The 22718-nt window shown below is 38.5% G+C and overlaps 1 protein-coding gene across 1 annotated transcript; it reads left to right on the top strand.

The window, feature by feature from the left end:
• The first annotated feature begins 342 nt into the window (after positions 1-342).
• On the top strand, positions 343-11970 carry adprhl1 (ADP-ribosylhydrolase like 1). The gene is made up of 7 exons (XM_034011538.3): positions 343-730; positions 5168-5332; positions 6309-6434; positions 7175-7315; positions 7453-7580; positions 8274-8406; positions 9272-11970. The coding sequence occupies exons 1-7, from the start codon at positions 517-519 to the stop codon at positions 9427-9429; spliced, it is 1065 nt and encodes a 354-aa protein (XP_033867429.1). The 5' UTR covers positions 343-516; the 3' UTR covers positions 9430-11970.
• The last annotated feature ends 10748 nt before the right edge of the window (positions 11971-22718 follow it).

Here is a 22718-nt window from a genome sequence, read left to right as displayed (position 1 = left end):
AAAGTGCACAAGCCAATGAGGAACTGCACCCCAAAACCAACTGGATAGTCAAGTAAAGGCTTTTCACAGAGAGGAAGTATCTAAAGTAAAACATCCAATAAATCAGGTAAATTTATTTACCAAGCAATACAGAGATGCTGTTATCAGAGCTTGTCCCGATTTGAAACCAAGAAACAAAAGGTACATGTGTTAAGCCTGAGTCATTTTAATTGTCCCAGTATGGGTATGCTGTGGTCCATTGTTATCCCCAGGAGGCAGATAACATTACCATCTGACAGTTTCAAAGCTACAAAGGACTGGGGATTGCCTTTTTAGGAGACACCAGATACAGGCACATACACAATGGCCATGATAAAGCCCGGCTGAAGGCTGTACAGAACGGCACAACTTCATCAGCCAGTGGTGAGAGAGCAGCAAAGAAGCCGAGAATGGGGGACTCAATTTGAGGAGGGGTGAAGAAATTCAGCTTGAAACACTGCAGTAAACGAGAAGCTTTCCCAGTCAAGCTGTGCAGAGATGGAGAAATTCCAGGCTGCCATGCTGCTGGGAGGGGTAGGGGATGCCCTGGGTTACAGAAAGGCCAGCTGGGAGAACTGCACTTCAGGTGCGCAGATCCAAGAGGAGCTGAAGAGTCTGGGTGGCCTAGACAGCTTGGTTCTCGATGCAGACAGCTGGCCAGTCAGTGACGGTACCCTCATGCACATGGCCACAGCAGAGGCACTCCTAACAGGTACTGTAAACGGGGGGGGGGGGGGGGGGGGGAGTTGTGTTATAGGATGATTGACCTTTAACCTAAGTATGCAACTGCGTTACGTATGACATTATGTTGTAATACAAAGGAAACCATTAAATTATTTGACAACCGGTTCAGTTGAAAGAAACTTCAAGTGAATTCAATGACAAATGTTTCAAAGTCATTCTCAAAATGTCTTCAATGCTGAAAATGAGTTTTGCTTCACCTTCTTTTATACTTCGGCAAAGTGGTGTCCACCCCAAACTTTTCAACTAGAAGTCCTTCTCAATATATTGTATATAAGACATTGAGAAAGACCGTCAAAACATTTGTTCTATCTTTGAGTGTTTTTTTATAGTTATGAATGACGGAACAGTAACTGAAATACAGTCATTTGCACGAGTTCATCATACTTGGGAAATTGAATTTTCAATTTGATATCTGGTAACAGTTCTCAGTTTCCATACCTTACTCTCAGGAAGTCTCTTAATGTTTCACTTTCAACTGAAGGTCATTTCATCTCAGCAGTGTATTTGCGGTCAAGGCATGTTACTGGCTTCAAAGCATGTCAGTCAATTGGGGAAGGAGTTGGTTGGACAGGAAACAAGATGAAATGACCAAGGAAGTCTACCTGAAAGCAAAGCTCGTAAACAGAGATTTCTTCCATCCTAGCACAAGATAATCATTTCTTTAAAACAGCCACTTTGAGAGATATGTAATGTATTGAACTGCACGACAGGCAATATCTATGGATTTTTTCTTGTTAGCTACAACCACTTTAACTAATTGGCTGCACATTTAGCAATGATACTTGGAATATGAAGAGTTGCTATGAGAGATAAATCCTGTTGGTGTCATCATTCTGTTTATACTCAGGCCGGATCATTAAGACCCTCTGACTCAAAACCACCAAATGACACAGCCTGTTCTATTAACATGTATGGTAACTGGGCAGCAACCACTTTGTAGTCTTGCTTTTGTTCACTGAAACACTGTTGATTTGATTATGGTTGCCGAACATTCAAGAAACATGAGGCAGATTTTCACACAGCTAGTAATAAGAGACATTTAGCATTAATTCCCCCCATTTAAAAACTCACTCCCCACATAAACATGGTGTCATTCAAGGCAAACCTATTTCACATTTTGTTGTGCTCTAACTATATACTCTATAAGAGTCGCACACCCACCATATTAAATGATCTTATACTGCAGTTAAACCTTGTCCTGGCGATCTGAACTTACATGTGTTTGTTTATGAAGTACCAAAGCAATCTTCATGACAAGGAGTCCATGGATGTTTTTATTAATGTGGCCTTCTATAAATCGTCATTTTGTTCATACAACATGGTCTTTTGTGATGTCGTCGCAAATCAGGCTTCAGGACCAGAAGCATTGACTTTTATCCATTTTCAATTTGAGGCTGTGTGGTCCAGTGGTTAAAGAAAAGGACTTGTAACCAGAAGGTCCCCAATTCAAATCCCACCTCAGCCACTGACTCACTGTGTGACCCTGAGCAAGTCACTTAACCTCCTTGTGCTCCGTCTTTCGGGTGAGACGTAATTGTAAGTGACTCTGCAGCTGATGCATAGTTCACACACCCTAGTCTCTGTAAGTCGCCTTGGATAAAGGCGCCTGCTAAATAAACAAATAATAATAATAATACACAAAACACATGCACCACATTTAAAATGGTTGGCTTTGTTTGATGTGTATTTACATTTAGCCCAGTATGTTCATACATAGTTATTATTGAAAATGTTACCTGTAACATGTGGTGTCCCAATGTTTTTGTAGCCTACTTCATTTTTTTTAATTGGAGTAAACTGTGCTCACAGAAAGACTACTGATTAATTCCTAATTATACAGTATATAGATGGCTATTTTTCACAATATCGCAATATCAGGTATGGTATTTGTAGGTGTTGTGTTTTAATGCAATTATTGTAATACGTTTTCCAAACATGATTGTCTAATGCAGATGCACACTGTGCAAAATCTGGTTGTGTATAAAACTGTATAAAATGCATGTTTGTCATTTGTTGCTGTGTTATTTCCCACGCAGAGCAGAGTTAATAAAATGTACCTTCAGTGGGGGGATTTATAAAGAGTTACGTTAAGTTTGCAACTTTCAGTCTTGTTGACTCCTTTCTTGTTCATATGGTGTTAAATACACAAAAGTAAGTGTTGATAAAGTTCACCAGTAAGCCTCATTAGAATCTGTCTTGTAAAGTGTGGACTATTGCAGGTTTCCAGGGTTCCTCTAGTGCCAAGGAAAGCTCCCTGCAAGGCTCTGCTCCTATTTATCTCCTGCCAGCCATTTCTAAATTTAGCCAAGCATGTCGGTATTCATTTGATCAGAATGTTAAGTATCCTGTTAACTGATTATTAGCTGCTGGCCACTCAGAATATCTTCCAGCATTCCACAGATAAGACCAGCCAAGCCTGGCCTGACGAGGAAAAACAGTGGGTCATTTCGACTGATATATCAATGGTAGTTCAATGGTTTAAAAAAAACACACAAAAAAAACAATGCACTATTTTACAAAATCAGCAAAGGTCACCTGTCAGTAAACTTCAGCATTATTATCATACTTATTATTACTAAAAAAAAAAAAGTTCCCTGTGTTCTGCCAGAGGTCATCTTTGCAAACATAATTACATCTTTGATCTCTTTTATATCTTTGTGCTTCTCCAATGAACTCCAATCAAATAGCCCCCTATAGCACTGAATCATGTTATTCATGTTGTTGTACCAGTAACTTGGCAAACGCAGCTACAGCAGCAGAGTGCCACAACTTGCCACTGCTTCAGATTCAAGTCACTATCCTTTCTATTTGCATAGACACACACACACACATCTAATATATTTATCTGAAGTATTTTAAAATATAAATGATGCAACTATATAAAAAGAACGAAAGGAGAAAAGATTTTTGATTAAATAAAAAAACAGAATGCAAGAAGAAGGGATCAGAATTATTGCGAGGGACAGTAAATAAAGTGATGAAGAAAGCATCATTTGAATTGCCAGGGACAGTAGAAAAAAAACTAAGTGATGAAGAAAGCGTCATTTAAGAGTTTTTTTACACACATTTAACAGATGTGAAAAATAGAGCGCAAGGTTATTTTATGGAATTTTCTGGGCCTCTTTTAAGGCAAATATGTTGACAATGGCATCTGACCTGTAATTTTCTTAAACAACGTTTCTCTAAGTAACGTGTGTGACTACAACCTTTAGCCAGGACACTATGCTGTATGTTTATTTTTAACACATTCTTAACTTCTGTTCACCCAATTCCTTTGAGATTTGGTAGGGAGCCAAGAAGACACATTTTATCCTTCTTATTACCACCCTGTCAGCATTTTCCCATTAATATTAAAATGCACCCAGGGTTGGCAGCATGGCGTTTCTAATTGGAAAACTCCAGGCACTTTCTAGTTCATTAACTGTAACAACACGTTTACTAACACATTAATAAATGCTGCTCATTTGGTGTCTTAATGTAAAGTAACCAATTAATTAACTATTAAAAAGCCATAATAATCTAAAACCTGGTCTGATTAGCAAAACATTACTCTAGTAAGATATTTTACAAATTACTTAAAACAAATTTAAGCCTGTTTCAATCTGATGTTTGCTGAACAGTTTTAGGGCTTTTTTTTAAATTATTTTTTAAAATAGGTTACTATATATTAACTAATCATTAACACAAAACGAACAGCATTTGCTAACATGTTAGTAAGCTAGTTGTTAATTCAAAAACGAAAGAAGTGTCACTTAAAATAAAACGCAACCACAAATTGTATGCTAAATCTGATTGAACCTTTACCCACAGAAGCGTATCTGTTTGACCATAAACTCCACGTCCACTTGGTATGGTTCGTTTGTAAGATACATTCTTCACCAATAATGGCACAAGACATAACATTAAATAATGATGTTTCTGCTTGTTATTATTGTTGCTTGTTCATATTGTAAAGGTTTAGTATGTCTTTGGATTAAACAAGAAGATGTTGGATTGCAAACACTGGGGACAAAACGTCCAGATAGCTGGGATTGCAGAAACAGTGGTAATGTAGCCCTGAGTTTTGAGGCACACTCACGTGACTCCTGTCACATGACGACCTGCACGGCCATTCAATCCTTTAAAGATGCCCAGTGTCCCATTTACACAGAATTGTGTGCCAACCTCCACCAAACCATCAAGCTCAATCCACTTACATAGAAACCAGAGTCTTGAGGTGAACAGCTAGTTATTTTTACACTCAGCCAATTTCAAATTAGTATTTCATAAATACAGTTAAAAAAAAACAAAACAATAACATTTGTGACTGCTTATTCTAGATGCCATAGTAATTCCCCTTCTCTAGGTTTGATCAGCGCAGGTAAGTGCTCAGTTCAGGTAAATTACTGTTTCCTCCTGGTTTCAGATAACTGGTCTCTTGAAGACCTGTACCGGGAGCTGGTGCGGCTTTATGTGGAAGCTGTTGTAAAAATTCAGTTGCGTCAACCGGACCCTGCCACCGTGGAGGGCTGCTCTCAGTTAAAACCAGACAACTACCTGCTGGCCTGGCACACCCCTTTCAATGAGAAAGGTATGAGAATGGAAAATCAACACAAAGTAATGTCAACCTCACACAAGTTTACCATTGAAAATGAGCAATGTTGTTTTTCCGTGTTTTTCTTTCCCCGTGGTTGTATTTATCAGTATGTGTATCTGACTGTGCTTTACAATCCACCCCTGCTATAGTTTTACCAACAGTCCTGTATTATAAGTGATATATTCAATAAGCATGGCCCTGTCTCTTACCAAATCAATAAGGGGTGCCATTTATTTCACATTTTTTAAATTTTGCAATTGCCTATTTTAAGGCAGTTTATTATTTTAAATGTCATGTGTATAAAGGTTTAGAAGTCAGATAATACAATGCAGAATATGTGATGTAATGAACTCTTATCACTAACTTTCGAACCATTCCCTTTGAAGCACTCAGAAAGCACTTAATAAGATGCAGGGCTGATTTAATTAAAACCGAATTCCAAGTCTGCAAACGAAGGTGCACTACCTTTCAAAACAGTATAACCTTTTACTTGTGTACGTCGCTCGTGAATGACAAGGAACTGATGCAAGGAAACTGTTGACAACGCTATATACTGTAGTAAACCTTTAAAAGGAAAGGCCAATCCCTGCTAATCCCTTATAATGTGATACTTGTTGTCAAGTCTAGGATATGAGTATCTTTATTTACTGTAGAAGACTGTCTACAGACTTCTTCAAAGGGAATACTCTATCACAGATGCTTACAGTAGAGAAAGAGCTGTGAATTAGTTAAACATAGAGGTGCAAAGACATGTGATAATGACTGTCAGCTAATCAGCAAGCCATTAGAATACTGAATATAGCTGGTTAAAAAAAAAGCTCTTCATAGTGTTATGAAAGTCAATTCCATACACCGTTTATTACTGCAAGTACATATTTCACTCCTAGGATAGTTGTGGATATGACGTTTTAATTTTATTTCTGTGCTCATGCGGGGTGGCGGCACTGAATTCTGTTTGTTCTCTTTCTAGGGTCTGGATTTGGTGCTGCCACAAAAGCCATGTGTATCGGGATGCGATATTGGCAGACAGAGAGATTGGATACCTTGGTGAAAGTGAGCATCGAGGCTGGGCGAATGACTCACAACCACCCTACAGGTACAAGACTGCAACACTGTGTACTGCACCTGGCATGTTTAGAGCAGCTGTGATAATCCTTTCCAAGGGGTTTGGGTGTCCCTGGGCACTGATTCCACGTGACGTATCTGCAAGGTGACTAAGTTGTTCTGGAGGGATACGTAATGTACACCATTTTTCAATGATTACCAATTCAGGGAAGTTGGGGCTGGAAATCTGCAGAGATGTCTGTTCTTCAGAAGAACCCAAAATGTCAACATTTCTGAGACAGTTCCTTATGAAACATCAGGAATGATGTATCCCTCCAGATTGGTTAACACACCCTACAGAGTTGTCACTTTGAATCAGTACTGCCGTGGCTGCCCATTGTGGCCATACGCCCTTTTAGTAGAAAAGAATGTGTTTCTAATCATGGGATATATTTTCAAAGTGTTTATGTGACAGGACATGAACCGGCGACCCCTGCACACCACAAACGAGCGTCTTAACCACTATGCAGAAAGAGCAAGGCTTATCTGCATTCGTGGTTATAGAGAGTTTAACCTCATCATCACAGAACACTGCCCCTTACATTTACAAAACTAGAACCAAACAACTAAGCAACATCATTTAAGGACTCTTAAGAATTCTTCTTGTCTTTTTTTTTTCTCCTTCCAAACCCTGTTCACTTGACAACTCATGTACCTGATTTAATCAGGAAGTGTTTTTTTCAGTGTTTTGCATCTCTCTATGCTATTTTCTCCTATTCTGTTTGCCGGCAGGTTTCCTAGGCTCCCTATGCACAGCTCTGTTTGCCTCCTATGCAGTGCAGGGTAGGCCTCTCGTCCAATGGGGAAGGGATATGTTAAAGGTCCTCCCAATGGCTGAAGAGTACTGCAGAAAGACAATTCGGCACATGGCAGGTAGGACTGTCCTGAGCAAAGCAATGATAAGTCATTGTGTTCTGCTTGAAAGTATCTCTTCTCTTTTAAATTGTAATGTATAATAATAACCCAATAGGTTTGTTTCATTCGTTTCTTTATTATTTATTTTTTTTTAGAATATCAGGAATATTGGTTTTATTTTGAAGCGAAGTGGCAGTTTTACCTGGAGGAAAGAGAAATCGACCAGGATGGACAAAATAAGGCCGTCCTTTCAGATAAATATGATGCTGAAGAAATGGACAGGGTAAGCAGGTCATGTTGAGTTGTTGAGCTTGCAAGGGTTTCTATCCATTTGTGGACACTTGTAGACTAAGAGGTTATTTTTAAAGCGAAGTAAGTTTTGTTGAGTTTATCTACGGAACTGAAAAAGCTAATCACATTTTGCAGGTATCTCCTTAAATAACTTAAATGAGCAAAACAACATAAAATTCTATATAAAAGAAAAATGATACGTGAAGTTTTTTTTTTTTTTAAGTAATGTCCTGTTGGCCCAAATGGAAAAAAGCTAAAAAAAAAGAAGCTAATTAAGTAATTATTTACAACCCACCTAGTGGGGCTCAAATTATGTGAAAGAAACACACATCATGGAAAACTATGTTTTGATTAAATAACACAATATTATAATACAACACCACGACTTTTTCACAACTCACAGCTCTCTTAAGGTCAAGTGCACCATCCATCAATATGCAACAAAATATGCAGTCCATCCCCCAAGCATTCTGTCTTAAAGAGCGATTACTATGGAGTTCTTATAGAGAATATAGGGAAAAGGTCTAGTTTACTAAACAGCTGCTCATTTTGACTGCACTTGCTTCTATCGAAGACTACAGATTTCTTTCAGTTCCATTCGAAACCTTAAATGGGATGTACAGTAACGTTTTGTGTAGGTAAACTGAATTCACTCTTACAGTAACAGTTTGTTCCCCCCTGGCAGATTTACAAGAGATGGAGTTCCGAGGGTCGAGGCGGGAGGAGGGGTCATGATGCCCCGATGATTGCCTACGACGCCCTTCTCAGCGCCGGCTCTGACTGGAAACAGCTGTGCAATCGGGCCATGTTCCACGGAGGTACAGCGGCAACTTAATGAAACTTGCATAAAAAGTATATATAGGAATTATTTATTATAAATTCTCTTAGTCTAGTAAATTGTTTGCAGTCTTGCAAAAACCCATTGTACTTTTTTATGTTAGTTGTATTTTGTGGGGTCTATAATTCTGGAATTATAAATTCTTAGATTCGTGTTTAGTTTTCTAAACACTCATTAACCTACGGTCTATTTAAAATTAATTGAATTTTTCTAACTTTTTTTCTGAACCACAAAACAAATGTTATAAATAGAGGGGTTGGGTGAAAAATGTGAAAAACACCACCACCTTTCATAACACTGCCACAAGGGCAGGACAGCTGCACTCAATCAATGGGACAGCTGCGCTGGTTTTTAAATTGTGGTACAATTTAAATGCAATACAGCCGGACTCGTCTGTATTCGTGGTTATAGAGCTTTTAACCTGATCTCATCTCACCGACTGGACAGAAGCCGTAACGGCAGTGCACCGCACAATACTGCTTGCTACAGTTATAACAACCAAACATCCAACAGTGCAAAAATAGTCTTTGTACTTTATTTCTGTCAGCATAAACTATTTTTAAAAAGTTCTGAAGGTTCATATTTTAATGATTTAAATGACGACAGTATTTAGATCAGCCGCTGTTTAGATCAATTGAATAGACCCCATAATATTTTTTCCCCATACACAGCGGTTAGTTCAGCTCAGAGTAAAAACTGGAATAGATCAAACTGATCAAAATAAAATGGGAGTCTTATTTCCATTGATTTAATATTTATAATAATAATAATAATAATAATAATAATAATAATAATAATAATAATAACAACTGCTTGTTTGTTATTGTTGTTTTTTATGTGACAAGGTGAAAGCGGGGCCACAGGATCGATAGCTGGGTGTCTTTACGGACTGCTTCATGGACTGAAAAATGTGTCAAAAGGGTTGTATGAGAATCTGGAAAACCGGGTACAACTGGAGTCACTTGGAGAGAAGCTCTTTAGACATGCCAGTTGTGAGAAGTAATGATATAGCTCTGTAATTACTGACTGTTAAAGTCACAATGGGAATACACCTGCAGTTGTAGGATAGGAAAGTGACCGTTATATACGGTATTTCAGCAGAACACTAATCATCCAACCAAGTACTGTAGTCGATAAATCATTTAATCTGTTAACCCAATATATCAAAGAAGTAGATTTACTGGGTCATCCGTTATTGATAAATCACTTACATCATTAGATTTAATCTGAATTAACCCGATATATCAAAGTAGATTTACTGGGTCATCCGTTATTGATAAGTCACTTACATCATTAGATTTAATCTGACTTAACCCGATATATCAAAGAAGTAGATTTACTGGGTCATCCGTTATTGATAAGTCACTTACATCATTAGATTTAATCTGAGTTAACCCGATATATCAAAGAAGTAGATTTACTGGGTCATCCGTTATTGATAAATCACTTACATCATTAGATTTAATCTGAATTAACCCGATATATCAATGAAGTAGATTTACTGGGTCATCCATTATTTGTAAATAATATGATAATCAGGATTCATTTGGCTTGATTTCTGAACTAGATGGGTGCTTTGAAACCATCTTTAAGTTTTCCATAAAGATATATACAGTATATGTAGTGTGGGTGAATCAATTTTGAGCAATACTTTATTATTTCAAAAGTCAACCTCAAGTGTCCTTGCTTTGACTTTTATGCTCAATTATAGCTCATGAACATTGAAATTAAAATATGCCTTAGGGACACGCATATATACTTTTAATTTGCATATGTATGCTAATTTTCACGATTGCTAACAATAATACCACATTATATAATGGATGTTAATGAACCAAGAGCTTTAGACAGCCCTAACACAGGTAGAAATAATTTTAAAATGCACAAAGGCAAAGGATGTATTCATTTTACTGTGCTGAATTAACCAGAGATTGGTCATTACACACCCAATGGTGCCTTAAATAAGAATGTAACCGTCCATATACTAGTCAAACTGGAAACTTGGCTTCCACTGGCCGCCTACCAAAGCTTTCACGCTACATTTAGCAGTTTTTTTTAGCAACAGGCCACTCCTTGCATTCCTCCCATCACAGCTTTATGGTATGGACCTTTTAAAACTAGAGAAGAGTTTTAACAAAGCCAGCCCCAGAAGGATATACAGTAGAAAATGCAAAGGTAGCTGGACTGTATGTATTATAATATTACAGTCCAGTTGTTGTGTGCTGTTTTGGTGCTTGAGTAAAGTAGAGAATGATTGAAATTGTCTCTAAAATAATAAAGTGAACCAAAGGGACTGAAAATGTGTGGCTTCGTATTCAAGGTGACTCTTTTTCACTTGAAAAATGTTTTGTGGTTTACATACTGTAAAGCACAGGGGACAGTTTAGTTCACGTGGATTTACAAACTGTATTGTTTTAAAGTATTATGGGTTGAGAATGTCTGTAAAGGGGAGATGATCTGTAAACAACCCTCCACAGTTCAAACTACAAAGGCAGCTAATGTAGAATAACAGTCTATGGGACAAAGGGATAAAATACTGTTAATAGAGCAAACATGTCAATGTCTAGGACTGAAATAAATAAATAAATAATCAGAAATAATTAATAAATTGCACATGAATCCAGGACCACATATTACTGGCAGTTCAGGATATTCTCATCTTCCTGCAAATATGGCTTTATTAGAGGCATATTCTTAAGAAAGCAGCGATGTATTAATATCTAAGTGTGTTTCCATAGTGACACATATTGGAAATGGAACTCTGGCAAGCCCAGAAAGATAGGAGGCTTTGAAAAATGACACATGGCTCAATGCACTTGAGTTAATTTGATATGTTATTACTAAGATGGTCAGAACACTGTGGGAAGAAAGTGTTAGAAACCAGGCTTAATGTATTTGAAATATTGTTTTCCCAATTGAGCTCTACCTGAGTTACATCTAAATCATGTATGCCATAAGTGTTGTAGGTGTATCTGATTTGTATCTAAGAACACTATGCACTGTATTGGCTGGTTTCTCAAATATTAAATACTATTCTATAACAAACAAGAAACAGCCTAGCTACTAATACAAGCCATGACATGACATGTCTGCGTTGTGTATTAGTATTAACTGTACCAAGTAGCTCAAATCAAGTGTTTACATGTTGTACAGTATGGGCTTTGCACACAGTTAGATTACTTGACAATGCCACCAAACACCAGTTTCTTCAACTACGCCTTGCGTCCCTTGACTTTGGGACATTGTCTTCTCATGTTAGCAGTTTTAAAGTTATAGCTATAAAAGCATTTTAAATGTAACTTGTATTTTGAATTTTAGAATAAAAGTTTATACTACCACACCCTAAGACTATTACTCAGAGTAATCCATTCCAAAAGGTTTGCCTGGTCTTGATATGATCCATCCCTAGTTTTAAAAATGGTGCCTGTCTAACCAACCCTGCTTTTCTTAATGGCTTTTAAAGCTGGATATGAATCTGTTTTTTTGTTACGTTAAAAGTGTGGTGCCATAAAGGCTTGCGATACAGAGGGCATTCAAGGAAATGTAAACGTATCTTTAAACAGGGGGGTGCTATTGGATTTTTTTAACCCATCAACTGTTTGTGCAAATAATTTTAAGCTCCATAATCTGTTGTAAGTACATGAGATATATAATACCAAGCGTGTGCAGAACCTTGAAACTAGAACGTGTTAGGAACAGTTGATGTGTATTTTTAAAAACATTTTATATAGATTTGAAAACGCTGGCAATTATGACTTTAAAAAAAATAGATATTTATTTCATGCAGAACCCAGTCTGAAACTTGTCAGCCGAGTAAATTGACTGTGGATCCCGCCGTGCTAAAACGGACAACTAGCAACAGGTCAGCCAACTATGGAGCCACGGAGGTCCTCAGCAGTCTGCTGCTCTATCTGACAGAAGTCCTGAGCTGCACCTCACGAGGGGACCCTAGTCAGGGGGCTGTGCTGGAGGACAAGAAGGAGAACAGAAGGGGGACAAGCAGACAAAAGGAAGAGCACGTCAAACACCCAACCACCTTCCAGCTTCTCCAGTCAAGGTTTATGAGGGAAAACCGAGAACCTACGAGAAAGAGGAACCGGGAGGTAGGGTCTCTGCTCCTGAAAGGACACTGGACTCAGGGGGCTGGAGTCCCCTCGAAAGACATAAGCAAGGGAGGTACACGGGACAACATGGAAACCAAAGAAACAGGCAGAGGGAAAATTCATATTGACACCCCGAACCTGAAAAAGAGAAGAACCACCACCGGCAAAGCTGTGGTTCATAACATTCTAATGAAGTTTACTGCTGCAGAGGAAAGGGAGAGGATTCATGGGAAGAATTTGTCCAAAGGTGCCCCTAAAATGAATAGGCAAGGAAAACCTACAGCGCTGACTAAACTGATAGATAAATATGAACAAATGGGTATAGTTAATAAAATCTGTAACCCAACCCATCCTCTGATTGTAACAGATCAGGAAAAGATCCTGAGAAACACCGGGCTAAAACGGGCTCACAAACAGGGAGTTATTAGGCTGGAGTTACACAGTGTGGAAGAAATGTGCAATCAGCCTGTATGTCAACATATACTTGGTACCGTGGACATAATGCCTGTCTTGAGGTTGACCTTCATTGTTGTTCACCCGGCTGTCTGGTGCAGGGTTAATGTAACTCAATTGCATGCTGCTTATCTCGAAGTGATGGAAGCAGCGAGATCCAGCGCTGCAGGTGTCACTAAGCCTGGTGTTATCACAGAGCTCCAAAATACATCTTCGGAGAGAAAAGACAGGAATAGCCCAGAAGTCACAGAGAACAGAATGCCCAAGGTCATGACTATCCGGTCTGACAATGTCTGGCACAAAATAGATCGTACAAAACAAAAGGCTGAATTTCTTCCTAATCTTAGTAGCAGCTCTTCAGATGGAGTTGAATGTAAAATCATCTTGGATGCCGTTCCTGCTTTATCTCCCCAGTGCGTGCTCCCTGAAGCTGGTTCCAGGCCAAAGGTGCTGGAGAAAGGACCTCAGAGTGATAATGTAAACGCCAATAATATCCACACAGTTGCACCGCAGGGACCCCATTCAGAGACACAACAAGCTCCCAAAGCATGTGATAGTATACTGTCTGTTGGTTTACAAAATGGAGGTTTGCTGCCAATCCTTAAGCAGAAGCCAGGCGTGGGGTCTGTAATGACCACAACACAACTCTCTTGGGCGGCTCAAAAGTACTTTCCGAAACCTTCTTTAATTGAGAACATTCAGACTCTTTGTCCAAAGGTAACGCAAGTAGCTGTCATTTTGGAACCTGCAATGAAGGAGGAAAGGCCCACTCATTTTACAAAACCAATACCCAAAACACTGAAGCCTCTGGTACCAGCATCCAGTTTAAAAACATTTTCCAGTGAAGTCGGACACAGAAATTTACCCCAGACCAAAAAAGCCCAAACATTTATAAATGAACACCAGTCGTCTGTTACCTTGCACACAATGAGTAACAATAAAGCTACCATTCCTGGTTTCTTAAATAAGGCAACCAAAGATCAAGACAAAAAGCTGCAAGACAAAGAATTAATGCAGGAATCAGTTAGGCGTGAAGATGACGGCCCTTATCTCAGCCGACCAGTGCTGGCTATAAATATTCATGATAAACAGGCTGGTGAGGGTGATGGCTCAGTATTAAATGATAGGAGTGATGGATTAGGTAGATATAATGAAGAGTCAAAAACAGAAAGGACTCAGGACAGGCATGCCTACAGAAAGACATCCAAATACAAGGCAGAAAGTTACGCTGATGCCACGGCGTCTTTCAACAGTTCCTTCAAGTCCAAAACCATACGTTTGGCTGACACCTTTTCATTTTAAAACTGAAGTGCTCCATAGTGACATTCAGGCTTATACTAAAATAACGTGCCGGTATAGTGCTAATTCCATTATTCTATCATTTCCCCATTCTGTGCACACTACTGCACCAAGAACTAGATGTTGTGAACTGTGAACTGTCCTTTTTGTTTGGTGCCTTCCTCCTTGAAGCCTGTCACTTTATAACACTATAAAATAAACAGGAATCGTGATACCAAATACAGACACTGTCCAAAAGTTCAATTGTAGTTTATACTGATAATATTTTACAATGTACTTACAGTCTGATACTGTCAACTTGAGTGTAACACCCTTTGTATGTAAGAACTATTTTTTAAAATTGTATGGGCTGTACAGTACAGAATGTTTTGAGTAGAAAGTGTTTGTTAAAGGTGTAGTAACAATTCCCCTAAGTTAAAAAAAACTTTCAATAACTTTCTCACAAGTCTCGTGTCATTTTTCTGTAGATCGTTTAGTTTTCCAGAATGGTAATGGTATCCCGCCACCGCACTATAAGCTGACTTCCTGAGCATCTTGTGAGACCCTACTAGAGCTTCACACTCACTATTGCTGCCCATAAAACTTCAAGTGGAGCCTTGATACCTGCTGCACACCACCTGTGGATCAGCACTATTGTGTTTGTATAAATGGACTTGACAAGGGTCAAAGTGAAAAAAGCTATATCTAGCAGATTTGGTGTTTAGGCAAACCTGCTCCATAAGTATGAGAAAGCCGACTGTACTTAGAGGCTGCTGTTTCACTCGCTTAAAATGGGCTGTGATATGATGGATCTGAAATGTGAGGAAGTCTAATGTCACAGTTATCCCAAAAAGAAGGAGTTGTGTTTCAGACTAGTGTGCTCATAGTAATCCTGCAAAAGCTTTTCAATACCTAGCACGTGTCAGCTCACCATCAATCATATACAGCATCTGTCTTGCATTAAAGAACATATATCTACAAATGCAATTTAAATATGTTGTTGCTCTAATACAGGTGTGGAAATAAGAGTCCTGTTGCATAGCAGTTTGATCAATTCCTGGTTTTACTACAAGCTCTTAGTAAAACCTGGAATAGGACAAACTGTTATGCAATAGGAGTCTTATTTCCATCCCTGTAATATATGTTTTTCTATTTTGGCTGCCTTCTAGCTGGCTACATTGTGAAGCGATCTGGCAATGTGGGTGCTACAAGTGTAGACGGGGGGAGCGTCAAGGCATGAAATCCAGGAGAGGCTGGGAAAGGGCCAGACTGGTTACAAAGTTGAGTGTACATGTTCTGCCTCCTTTACACCACAGGGGTTAGCCTTGTACCAATGCTTGCTGCATAGCTCCACCCCATTGCCAACCACTTCATGCTACTCTACAATAGCTTTACAGAGCATTCATTTGACATTAATTACCTTAATTAGAACAACGTATCCCACAGTACGCCTTAGGTATGCTATCTAAAATGGTCAGAATCATTTTTAGTTAAGATAAATGAGTTTCTTCAAGCTACCAGATGTGGTTATTTATCTTTTTTGGTTAAACTTTCCATTTAGGAATTAAAGGCAGGTTCTTTACTGGAAACTTTATAATACAATTGACCCAAACTGTAAATTGCAGAGCTATGGATACTAAAAAGTACTTTCTGAATAATGTTTGGTGCCATTGTTGCATAATTTATAGAAATCACAGAACAATACGGATGTATTTTCAGGAAAACAGCATACTTGAACTAGAAAAAAAGCACTGCAGCATCTTATATGTCTGTGTTTTTTTTTAAATCTATATACAGTGTAACTCTACATTTTTCAGTTACTTGCAGCTGTAATGGTTCCTTTTTCAGACAGGTAACTAAATGTGAGAACACATTATATTGTATGGTGAAAAAATAACAGGTACTTTTAGTTACCTTTTAAATGCAACTGTATATATATATATATATATATATATATATATATATATATATATATATATATATATATATTAAACTGGACTATATTCATGCTATAAGAAAATTGTACTGTTCTATCAAATGTTTTATTCAGCTGTGGTGGTCTACCAGACCACAGATGGTAATCTGAGCAAACTGCATTCCTCATGGAATATTGTGAAAAACGTTAGTATTCATTAGCAAAAAAAAAAAAAAAAAAAAAAAAAATAGTATTGCATAAACTAATAATAATAAAAAAAAACTTTAAAAAAAAGTTTAACACATCCATTTTCTAAGAGCATTGAACCCTCATAAGAGGGCTTTATAGTCTGCTAAGGCCCTTCTCGGCTTCCAAACTGTTTTTTCCTCCACATTGCTATGGAAAAAAAAAACTGCATTAAATCACAGTGAGTCAGAACTATGCTTAACACAATTATATAACTGCAACAGGGGGATGTCACCTGCGTGGGTCGCCACTGAACAACAATGAGTCACACACAGAGCACTGAGTGTTAACACGCCGCACAGGTGCGCAGACTCAATAAATACACAGATGCTGCGCACCAGCAATGGTAGCCCTAGTGTCAAATTTAATAAAGAAAACAAAACAAAGCTAAAAATAAAAAAAAAGTTACCACACCAGGCGACCGTTAGCGTCATTAAAAGAGACGTCCCGCTCCAGGAACCTACTGCACTACGTTACCCTCTCTACAATGTTTGGGATCACATCCCCTAAACTAACCGACTGCTGTTGATCCAGAAGTCCCGGCATACCGGCAACTCCGTGTCTTTACGACAGTCCTGGCTGGGCAGTGCCTTCACATGCTCTCCTCCTCGATGTAAATAAAACGCCGTAATGTGTAGCATGGCGGTACAGACGCCTCGAGCTGTGGCGCAGCCTCCCCGGACCCCCCCCCCAGCGAATCTGGACCTCCCGATCAGCTCACAGCCGGGCGAGCCTACCTGCTCAATTGGTTGCCTAGCAACGCGTCCCCGCTCCACACACCCTCACCAGAACAAGCGACAGGGTCCTCCCTGACCCTGTCACGATAACCAATACTACAAATCTTTTGAAATATATGTGCAGATAAGTCGACATCAGTCAGTGACGAAAACAAAAAATGTAACATTATCAACTTCTAAACAAAGAGAATCGATAAAGAGATGCTTTAAAGGTAACAGAAGCATTCGCTTAAAAACATTCAACTTCAAAAGGCTTCTTTGTTGATTTTAGGTGGTTTAAAGTGGAATGGTATACTTCTCATACACCACTGTTAGCATTTCTGCATGTACATGTTCTTTTGTCTATTGTAAATACCTCCCTCTAGTGGCTCATTAGTATGATGGCTGGTTATAATGAAGTCCTCCAACACATTCTTTACAGTGAGGAGAAACATCATCGCTGTGTAATGAAAGTGCACATAGAAAAAGCAAACCAAAAATGGTTATTACCCCCTTTAACCAAGTAACATTACACAAATAATAACCTAGGTATGAGGTCTGTGGATCACATGTGGCCTTCCAAAAATCACCCTGCTGCCCCTACATATAAGCTTGCTCTACAGGGATGTTTAATTGGGTTGTACAATGAAGCAAAGGTGGTTTCATTTCTGTTTTTGTTTAAAAGACAAAAGGTTGGAAAATCAGGTCAGATTGACTAACCAATAAATCATTAATGTCAGTTCTCCTGAGCTGTTGCGGGGAATTGCTGCTGTGAGGGGCTGACATTCAAAACTAGGAGGAAAACAAGGATAAAATAATTTGACACTAAATTATCTAAAGCAGCAAATGTATACTCATATCCAGGAATTGAGCTCATAGCTGGACAGTGTTGTAACTAATTAAATAATTCTTCTAAACAAATAAATAGGGGCATAGACATACAGACGTGCTCAAATTTGTTGGTACCCTTACAGCTCATTAAAATAATGCTTCATTCCTCCTGAAAAGTGATGAAATTAAAAGCTATTTTATCATGTATACTTGCATGCCTTTGGTATGTCATAGAATAAAGCAAAGAAGCTGTGAAAAGAGATGAATTATTGCTTATTCTACAAAGATATTCTAAAATGGCCTGGACACATTTGTTGGTACCCCTTAGAAAAGATAATAAATAATTGGATTATAGTGATATTTCAAACTAATTAGTTTCTTTAATTAGTATCACACATGTCTCCAATCTTGTAATCAGTCATTCAGCCTATTTAAATGGAGAAAAGTAGTCACTGTGCTGTTTGGTATCATTGTGTGCACCACACTGAACATGGACCAGAGAAAGCAAAGGAGAGAGTTGTCTGAGGAGCTCAGAAAGAAAATAATAGACAAGCATGGTAAAGGTAAAGGCTCCAAGCAGCTTGATGTTCCTGTGACAACAGTTGCAAATATTATTAAGAAGTTTAAGGTCCATGGAACTGTAGCCAACCTCCCTGGGCGCGGCCGCAAGAGGAAAATCGACCCCAGAGTGAACAGAAGGATAGTGCGAATGATAGAAAAAGAACCAAGGATAACTGCCAAAGAGATACAAGCTGAACTCCAAGGTGAAGGTACGTCAGTTTCTGATCGCACCATCGGTCGCTTTTTGAGCGAAAGTGGGCTCCATGGAAGAAGACCCAGGAGGACTCCACTTTTGACAGAAAAACATAAAAAAGCCAGACTGGAATTTGCTAAAATGCATATTGACAAGCCACAATCCTTCTGGGAGAATGTCCTTTGGACAGATGAGTCAAAACTGGAGCTTTTTGGCAAGTCACATCAGCTCTATGTTCACAGACGAAAAAATGAAGCTTTCAAAGAAAAGAACACCATATCTATAGTGAAACATGGAGGAGGCTCGGTTATGTTTTGGGGCTGCTTTGCTGCGCCTGGCACAGGGTGCCTTGAATCTGTGTAGGGCACAATGAAATCTCAAGACTATCAAGGCATTCTGGAGTGAAACATACTGCCCAGTGTCAGAAAGCTGTGTCTCAGTCGCAGGTCATGGGTCCTCCAACAGGATAATGACCCAAAACACACAGCTAAAAGCACCCAAGAATGGATAAGAACAAAACATTGGACTATTCTGAAGTGACCTTCTATGAGTCCTGATCTGAATCCTATCGAACATCTATGGAAAGAGCTGAAACTTGCAGTCTGGAGAAGGCACCCATCAAACCTGAGACAGGTGGAGCAGTTTGCTCAGGAAGAGTGGGCCAAACTACCTGTTAACAGGTGCAGAAGTCTCATTGAGAGCTACATAAAACGTTTGATTGCAGTGATTGCCTCTAAAGGTTGTGCAACAAAATATTAGGTTAGCGGTCCCATCATTTTTGTCCATGCCATTTTCATTTGTTTTCTTATTTACAATATTATGTTGAATAAAAAATCAAAAGCAAAGTCTGATTTCTATTAAATATGGAATAAACAATGGTGGATGCCAATTACTTTTGTCAGTTTCAAGTTATTTCAGAGAAAATTGTGCATTCTTCGTTTTTTGTGGAGAGGTACCAACAAATATGAGCACGTCTGTACATACTAGTATATTAGATTACTTCACTGGTCTGCTACTCTGAGTATCTTTCTAATCATTGTATAGAGGTCTGCAATAAGATTAAATGTGGATGTACAATGCTTACCTTTTATTATATACACACTACAAATCTTAATGTAAATTCTCTATTTCGCGTGTAAAGGGCAGCGTTGTGTGATACCTTGACTTAATGATTCTCGGTGAGATGAAATGAGGTTAAAAGCTCTATAACCGCAACAATGCCGATGAGCCCAGTTCTTTTGCATAGTGGTTAAGAAGGCGCTTGCTTTGCTGTGTGCCGGGTGGCAGCCAGCCTCCGCCCTGTAACACTCGCATCAATTGAAATTTCATCCCAGTTTTAATCCCATAGAATTGCACACTGTTTACACTGTTGGCTTAGGAACAATGCGCCAGAATGAGAATATTTAATGATCTTTCGGAATTCAACAAACAGATCATCATTTCAACAGATGCCATTCCTTCTGTGTAGTTTTCCAGAGTGGAACAATGTCATTACCTTCTGTGATCTAGCCACGGCCACAGTTCCGTTTTCCATCTGTTTATTTTATAAGGAATGCTGCTGATCACTAATCAGGTTCTCATGCAGAAAAAAAATGATTTCACTCAACAGTGCAATGAAATGAACAATATATTGGTATTCTTCTTACAGCGAATATCATTTTTTCCAAATATAGGAGCAGCCTCCTGCAATTACCGGTATGAGAATATGAAGTAGATGGCTAAGCATTATCTTTCACTTTTACGAAGAGATAAAGGATACAAAAAAAGAACGCTATGATCAGAATTGAAGTCATATCAAGACAAAGCAAAAAACATTAATACCATGGCTTCGAACCACTGCGAGATGACAGGAACAGATGGCACTTTTAAAAGGCTACCAAGCACAATAGCAGAACAGTAGGTCACATATAGATTTACAAAAGTAGCACTTCACAGAAATGCATGAATGTCACTTACAAGCATCTGCCATTATCTGTACACCATCGTGCTCAGTGGAGTGGTTACATAACAAAGATAGTGCTTTCCTATTCAATATAACCATCTTTTTAAGATAAAGCAGGTCTAACTATAAATGTGGTATATTATATTTGAAAGGGTACTGCATTGAAAACAGAACAAAGGGTTAGTTCGTGTCTGTTCATGGAATATAGCAACAGTTGATCCATGTATGTATGTGGTCTCCACCGTCTGCTGTAAAACGCTGTGTGCGTGTTGGGAGAATACTTACTGTATGTATTCTCAGTGTATAATGTAATTGTTTTTACCAACTGAACATATCACTTTAAAAATCCAATGAAAGTACTAAGATCAGGTGCAGTTCTTTCTGTGATCCATAACCCCTGCCCTAACAAACAGATTACAACCATGACAAGGCAAGCTAAACAAAACAATTACAAAGAACACATATTATTTTTCAACTGCATAATATTGATCTGCTCTTTAGAGTATTTCACGGTATATCTTGGACACGCCATATATGAATACGATTGAAATGCATGCATGCTTCATTATTTCCCTGCAATATCACTCTACACTGAACGCAAGTATCCCTACATAGTTCCTTATAGTGGTATATACTGTTTAAGTCACTAAACCACGTACACAAAGTGCAAGATTTAACCCTTCATACCACTAGAACTGCTAATACAAAATGATGCTCCTTCTTGGGGCCCCAGTCCATAAAGGGGCCAATGAACATTGTTAATCCCTAATCTGAGCCTTTATGGCTGGTTTCACAGACCCTGATTAGCACTAGTCCTGGACTACCCAATGTTAATTTAGGTAAAGTAGACCAAGATTTGTGCTAATCTGGGTCTGTGAAACCAGCCAATAGTGTTCCAGCTTCCCCTTTTGTGTTTATTGTTATTTATTCCTGTGTTAAGGACAGCTCCTGCCAACATCTAGTTGCTGCTGTCTAACTGTTAGTGTTTGGGTAGTTAAAGTTTTAAAATACATGCTTTGCCATTGTTATTGTGAACCCATGTAAGGACACTCCATCACTGAAGACATTGATAAAGACTTATAGTCTAAATATTTCTCAAATAATTCTACATAAATGTATTTGCCAGGTTGTGGTACAAAAATCTAGAAGTAGAGTAGTGGTAGGTGGAACTCGTTTTAAAGTTCAGTTTGTTTGTATAGCTGCACAAATACTGAAACAGCAATAGCCCTTTCACTGTCAGCGTTATTAGCTGCTTTACACAAAAACAATTAAAACATCCATTTTGAGTTAACTTCAGGTTAGTTTGGCCTCGACATGGATGAATCAATGTCCCATTAAAGTTCTGTTCATATTAATAACGTCAAAAACTAATACATTCATCCCAGAAATATCATACGTTGTGTTGAAAGTAAAAATATAAAAAATTATTTAAAAAACAAACAAACATCAGCTTGGCTGTTAGCAGTACTGCATAACAAAAACTACATTTTTGTTTTGTTTCCCTGAGCTACTGTCGGCACTATAACCTCCCGATGTTGCAGGTAGCCATGGGGATATGTATATCTGTTTACTTTGTATCAGTGATTGAGTGCAGAAGGCTTCAGTGACAGAGGCAACTCCTGCAGAAATTATATTTTAGGGTAAAAAGTAAAGATGATAGTAGACTAACTCTACAGCTTGCAGATTGTACTATTGTCAGAGATAGAGAAAGAGAGAGGAATGTAGAAAAAACAGATTAATCAACTCATACAAAATGCAACAAGGCAATCCGGCCTTGGAATATTTACATCTAACACAGAAAAGCTGAAAGACAATTGTTTTCGTCAGACCAAGAGCAGAACGAAAACTCCTCTCTTCAACTAGCTTACATAATGCAATGGATATCCAAATGTACATAATGATTGACACAAATAAAGATATACAACAACACAGATGCAATCTATCCATGGTGCACTGTGGGTTTTGTCACTTTGAAGCAGTTATCCCAGCAGGTTTCCTTTATGATTTCCTACATGTTTGGACCAACTTGAAGCGGCACAAATGTACACAGGCAT

The sequence above is a fragment of the Acipenser ruthenus genome, chromosome 8 (genome assembly GCF_902713425.1).
Source record: "Acipenser ruthenus chromosome 8, fAciRut3.2 maternal haplotype, whole genome shotgun sequence".
NCBI lineage: Eukaryota > Metazoa > Chordata > Actinopteri > Acipenseriformes > Acipenseridae > Acipenser > Acipenser ruthenus.
Note: the sequence above shows the minus strand (reverse complement) of the source record. Positions and strands in the feature narration are given on the sequence as shown.

Excerpts from the sequence above, each read along its gene's own strand:
- adprhl1 (XM_034011538.3), top strand. The coding sequence starts at position 517 with ATGGAGAAATTCCAGGCTGCCATGCTGCTGGGAGGGGTAGGGGATGCC. Across the intron at positions 5,333-6,308 it reads CACCCCTTTCAATGAGAAAG|GGTCTGGATTTGGTGCTGCC; the intron begins GTATGAGAATGG and ends TTCTCTTTCTAG. Across the intron at positions 7,581-8,273 it reads ATGCTGAAGAAATGGACAGG|ATTTACAAGAGATGGAGTTC; the intron begins GTAAGCAGGTCA and ends CCCCCCTGGCAG.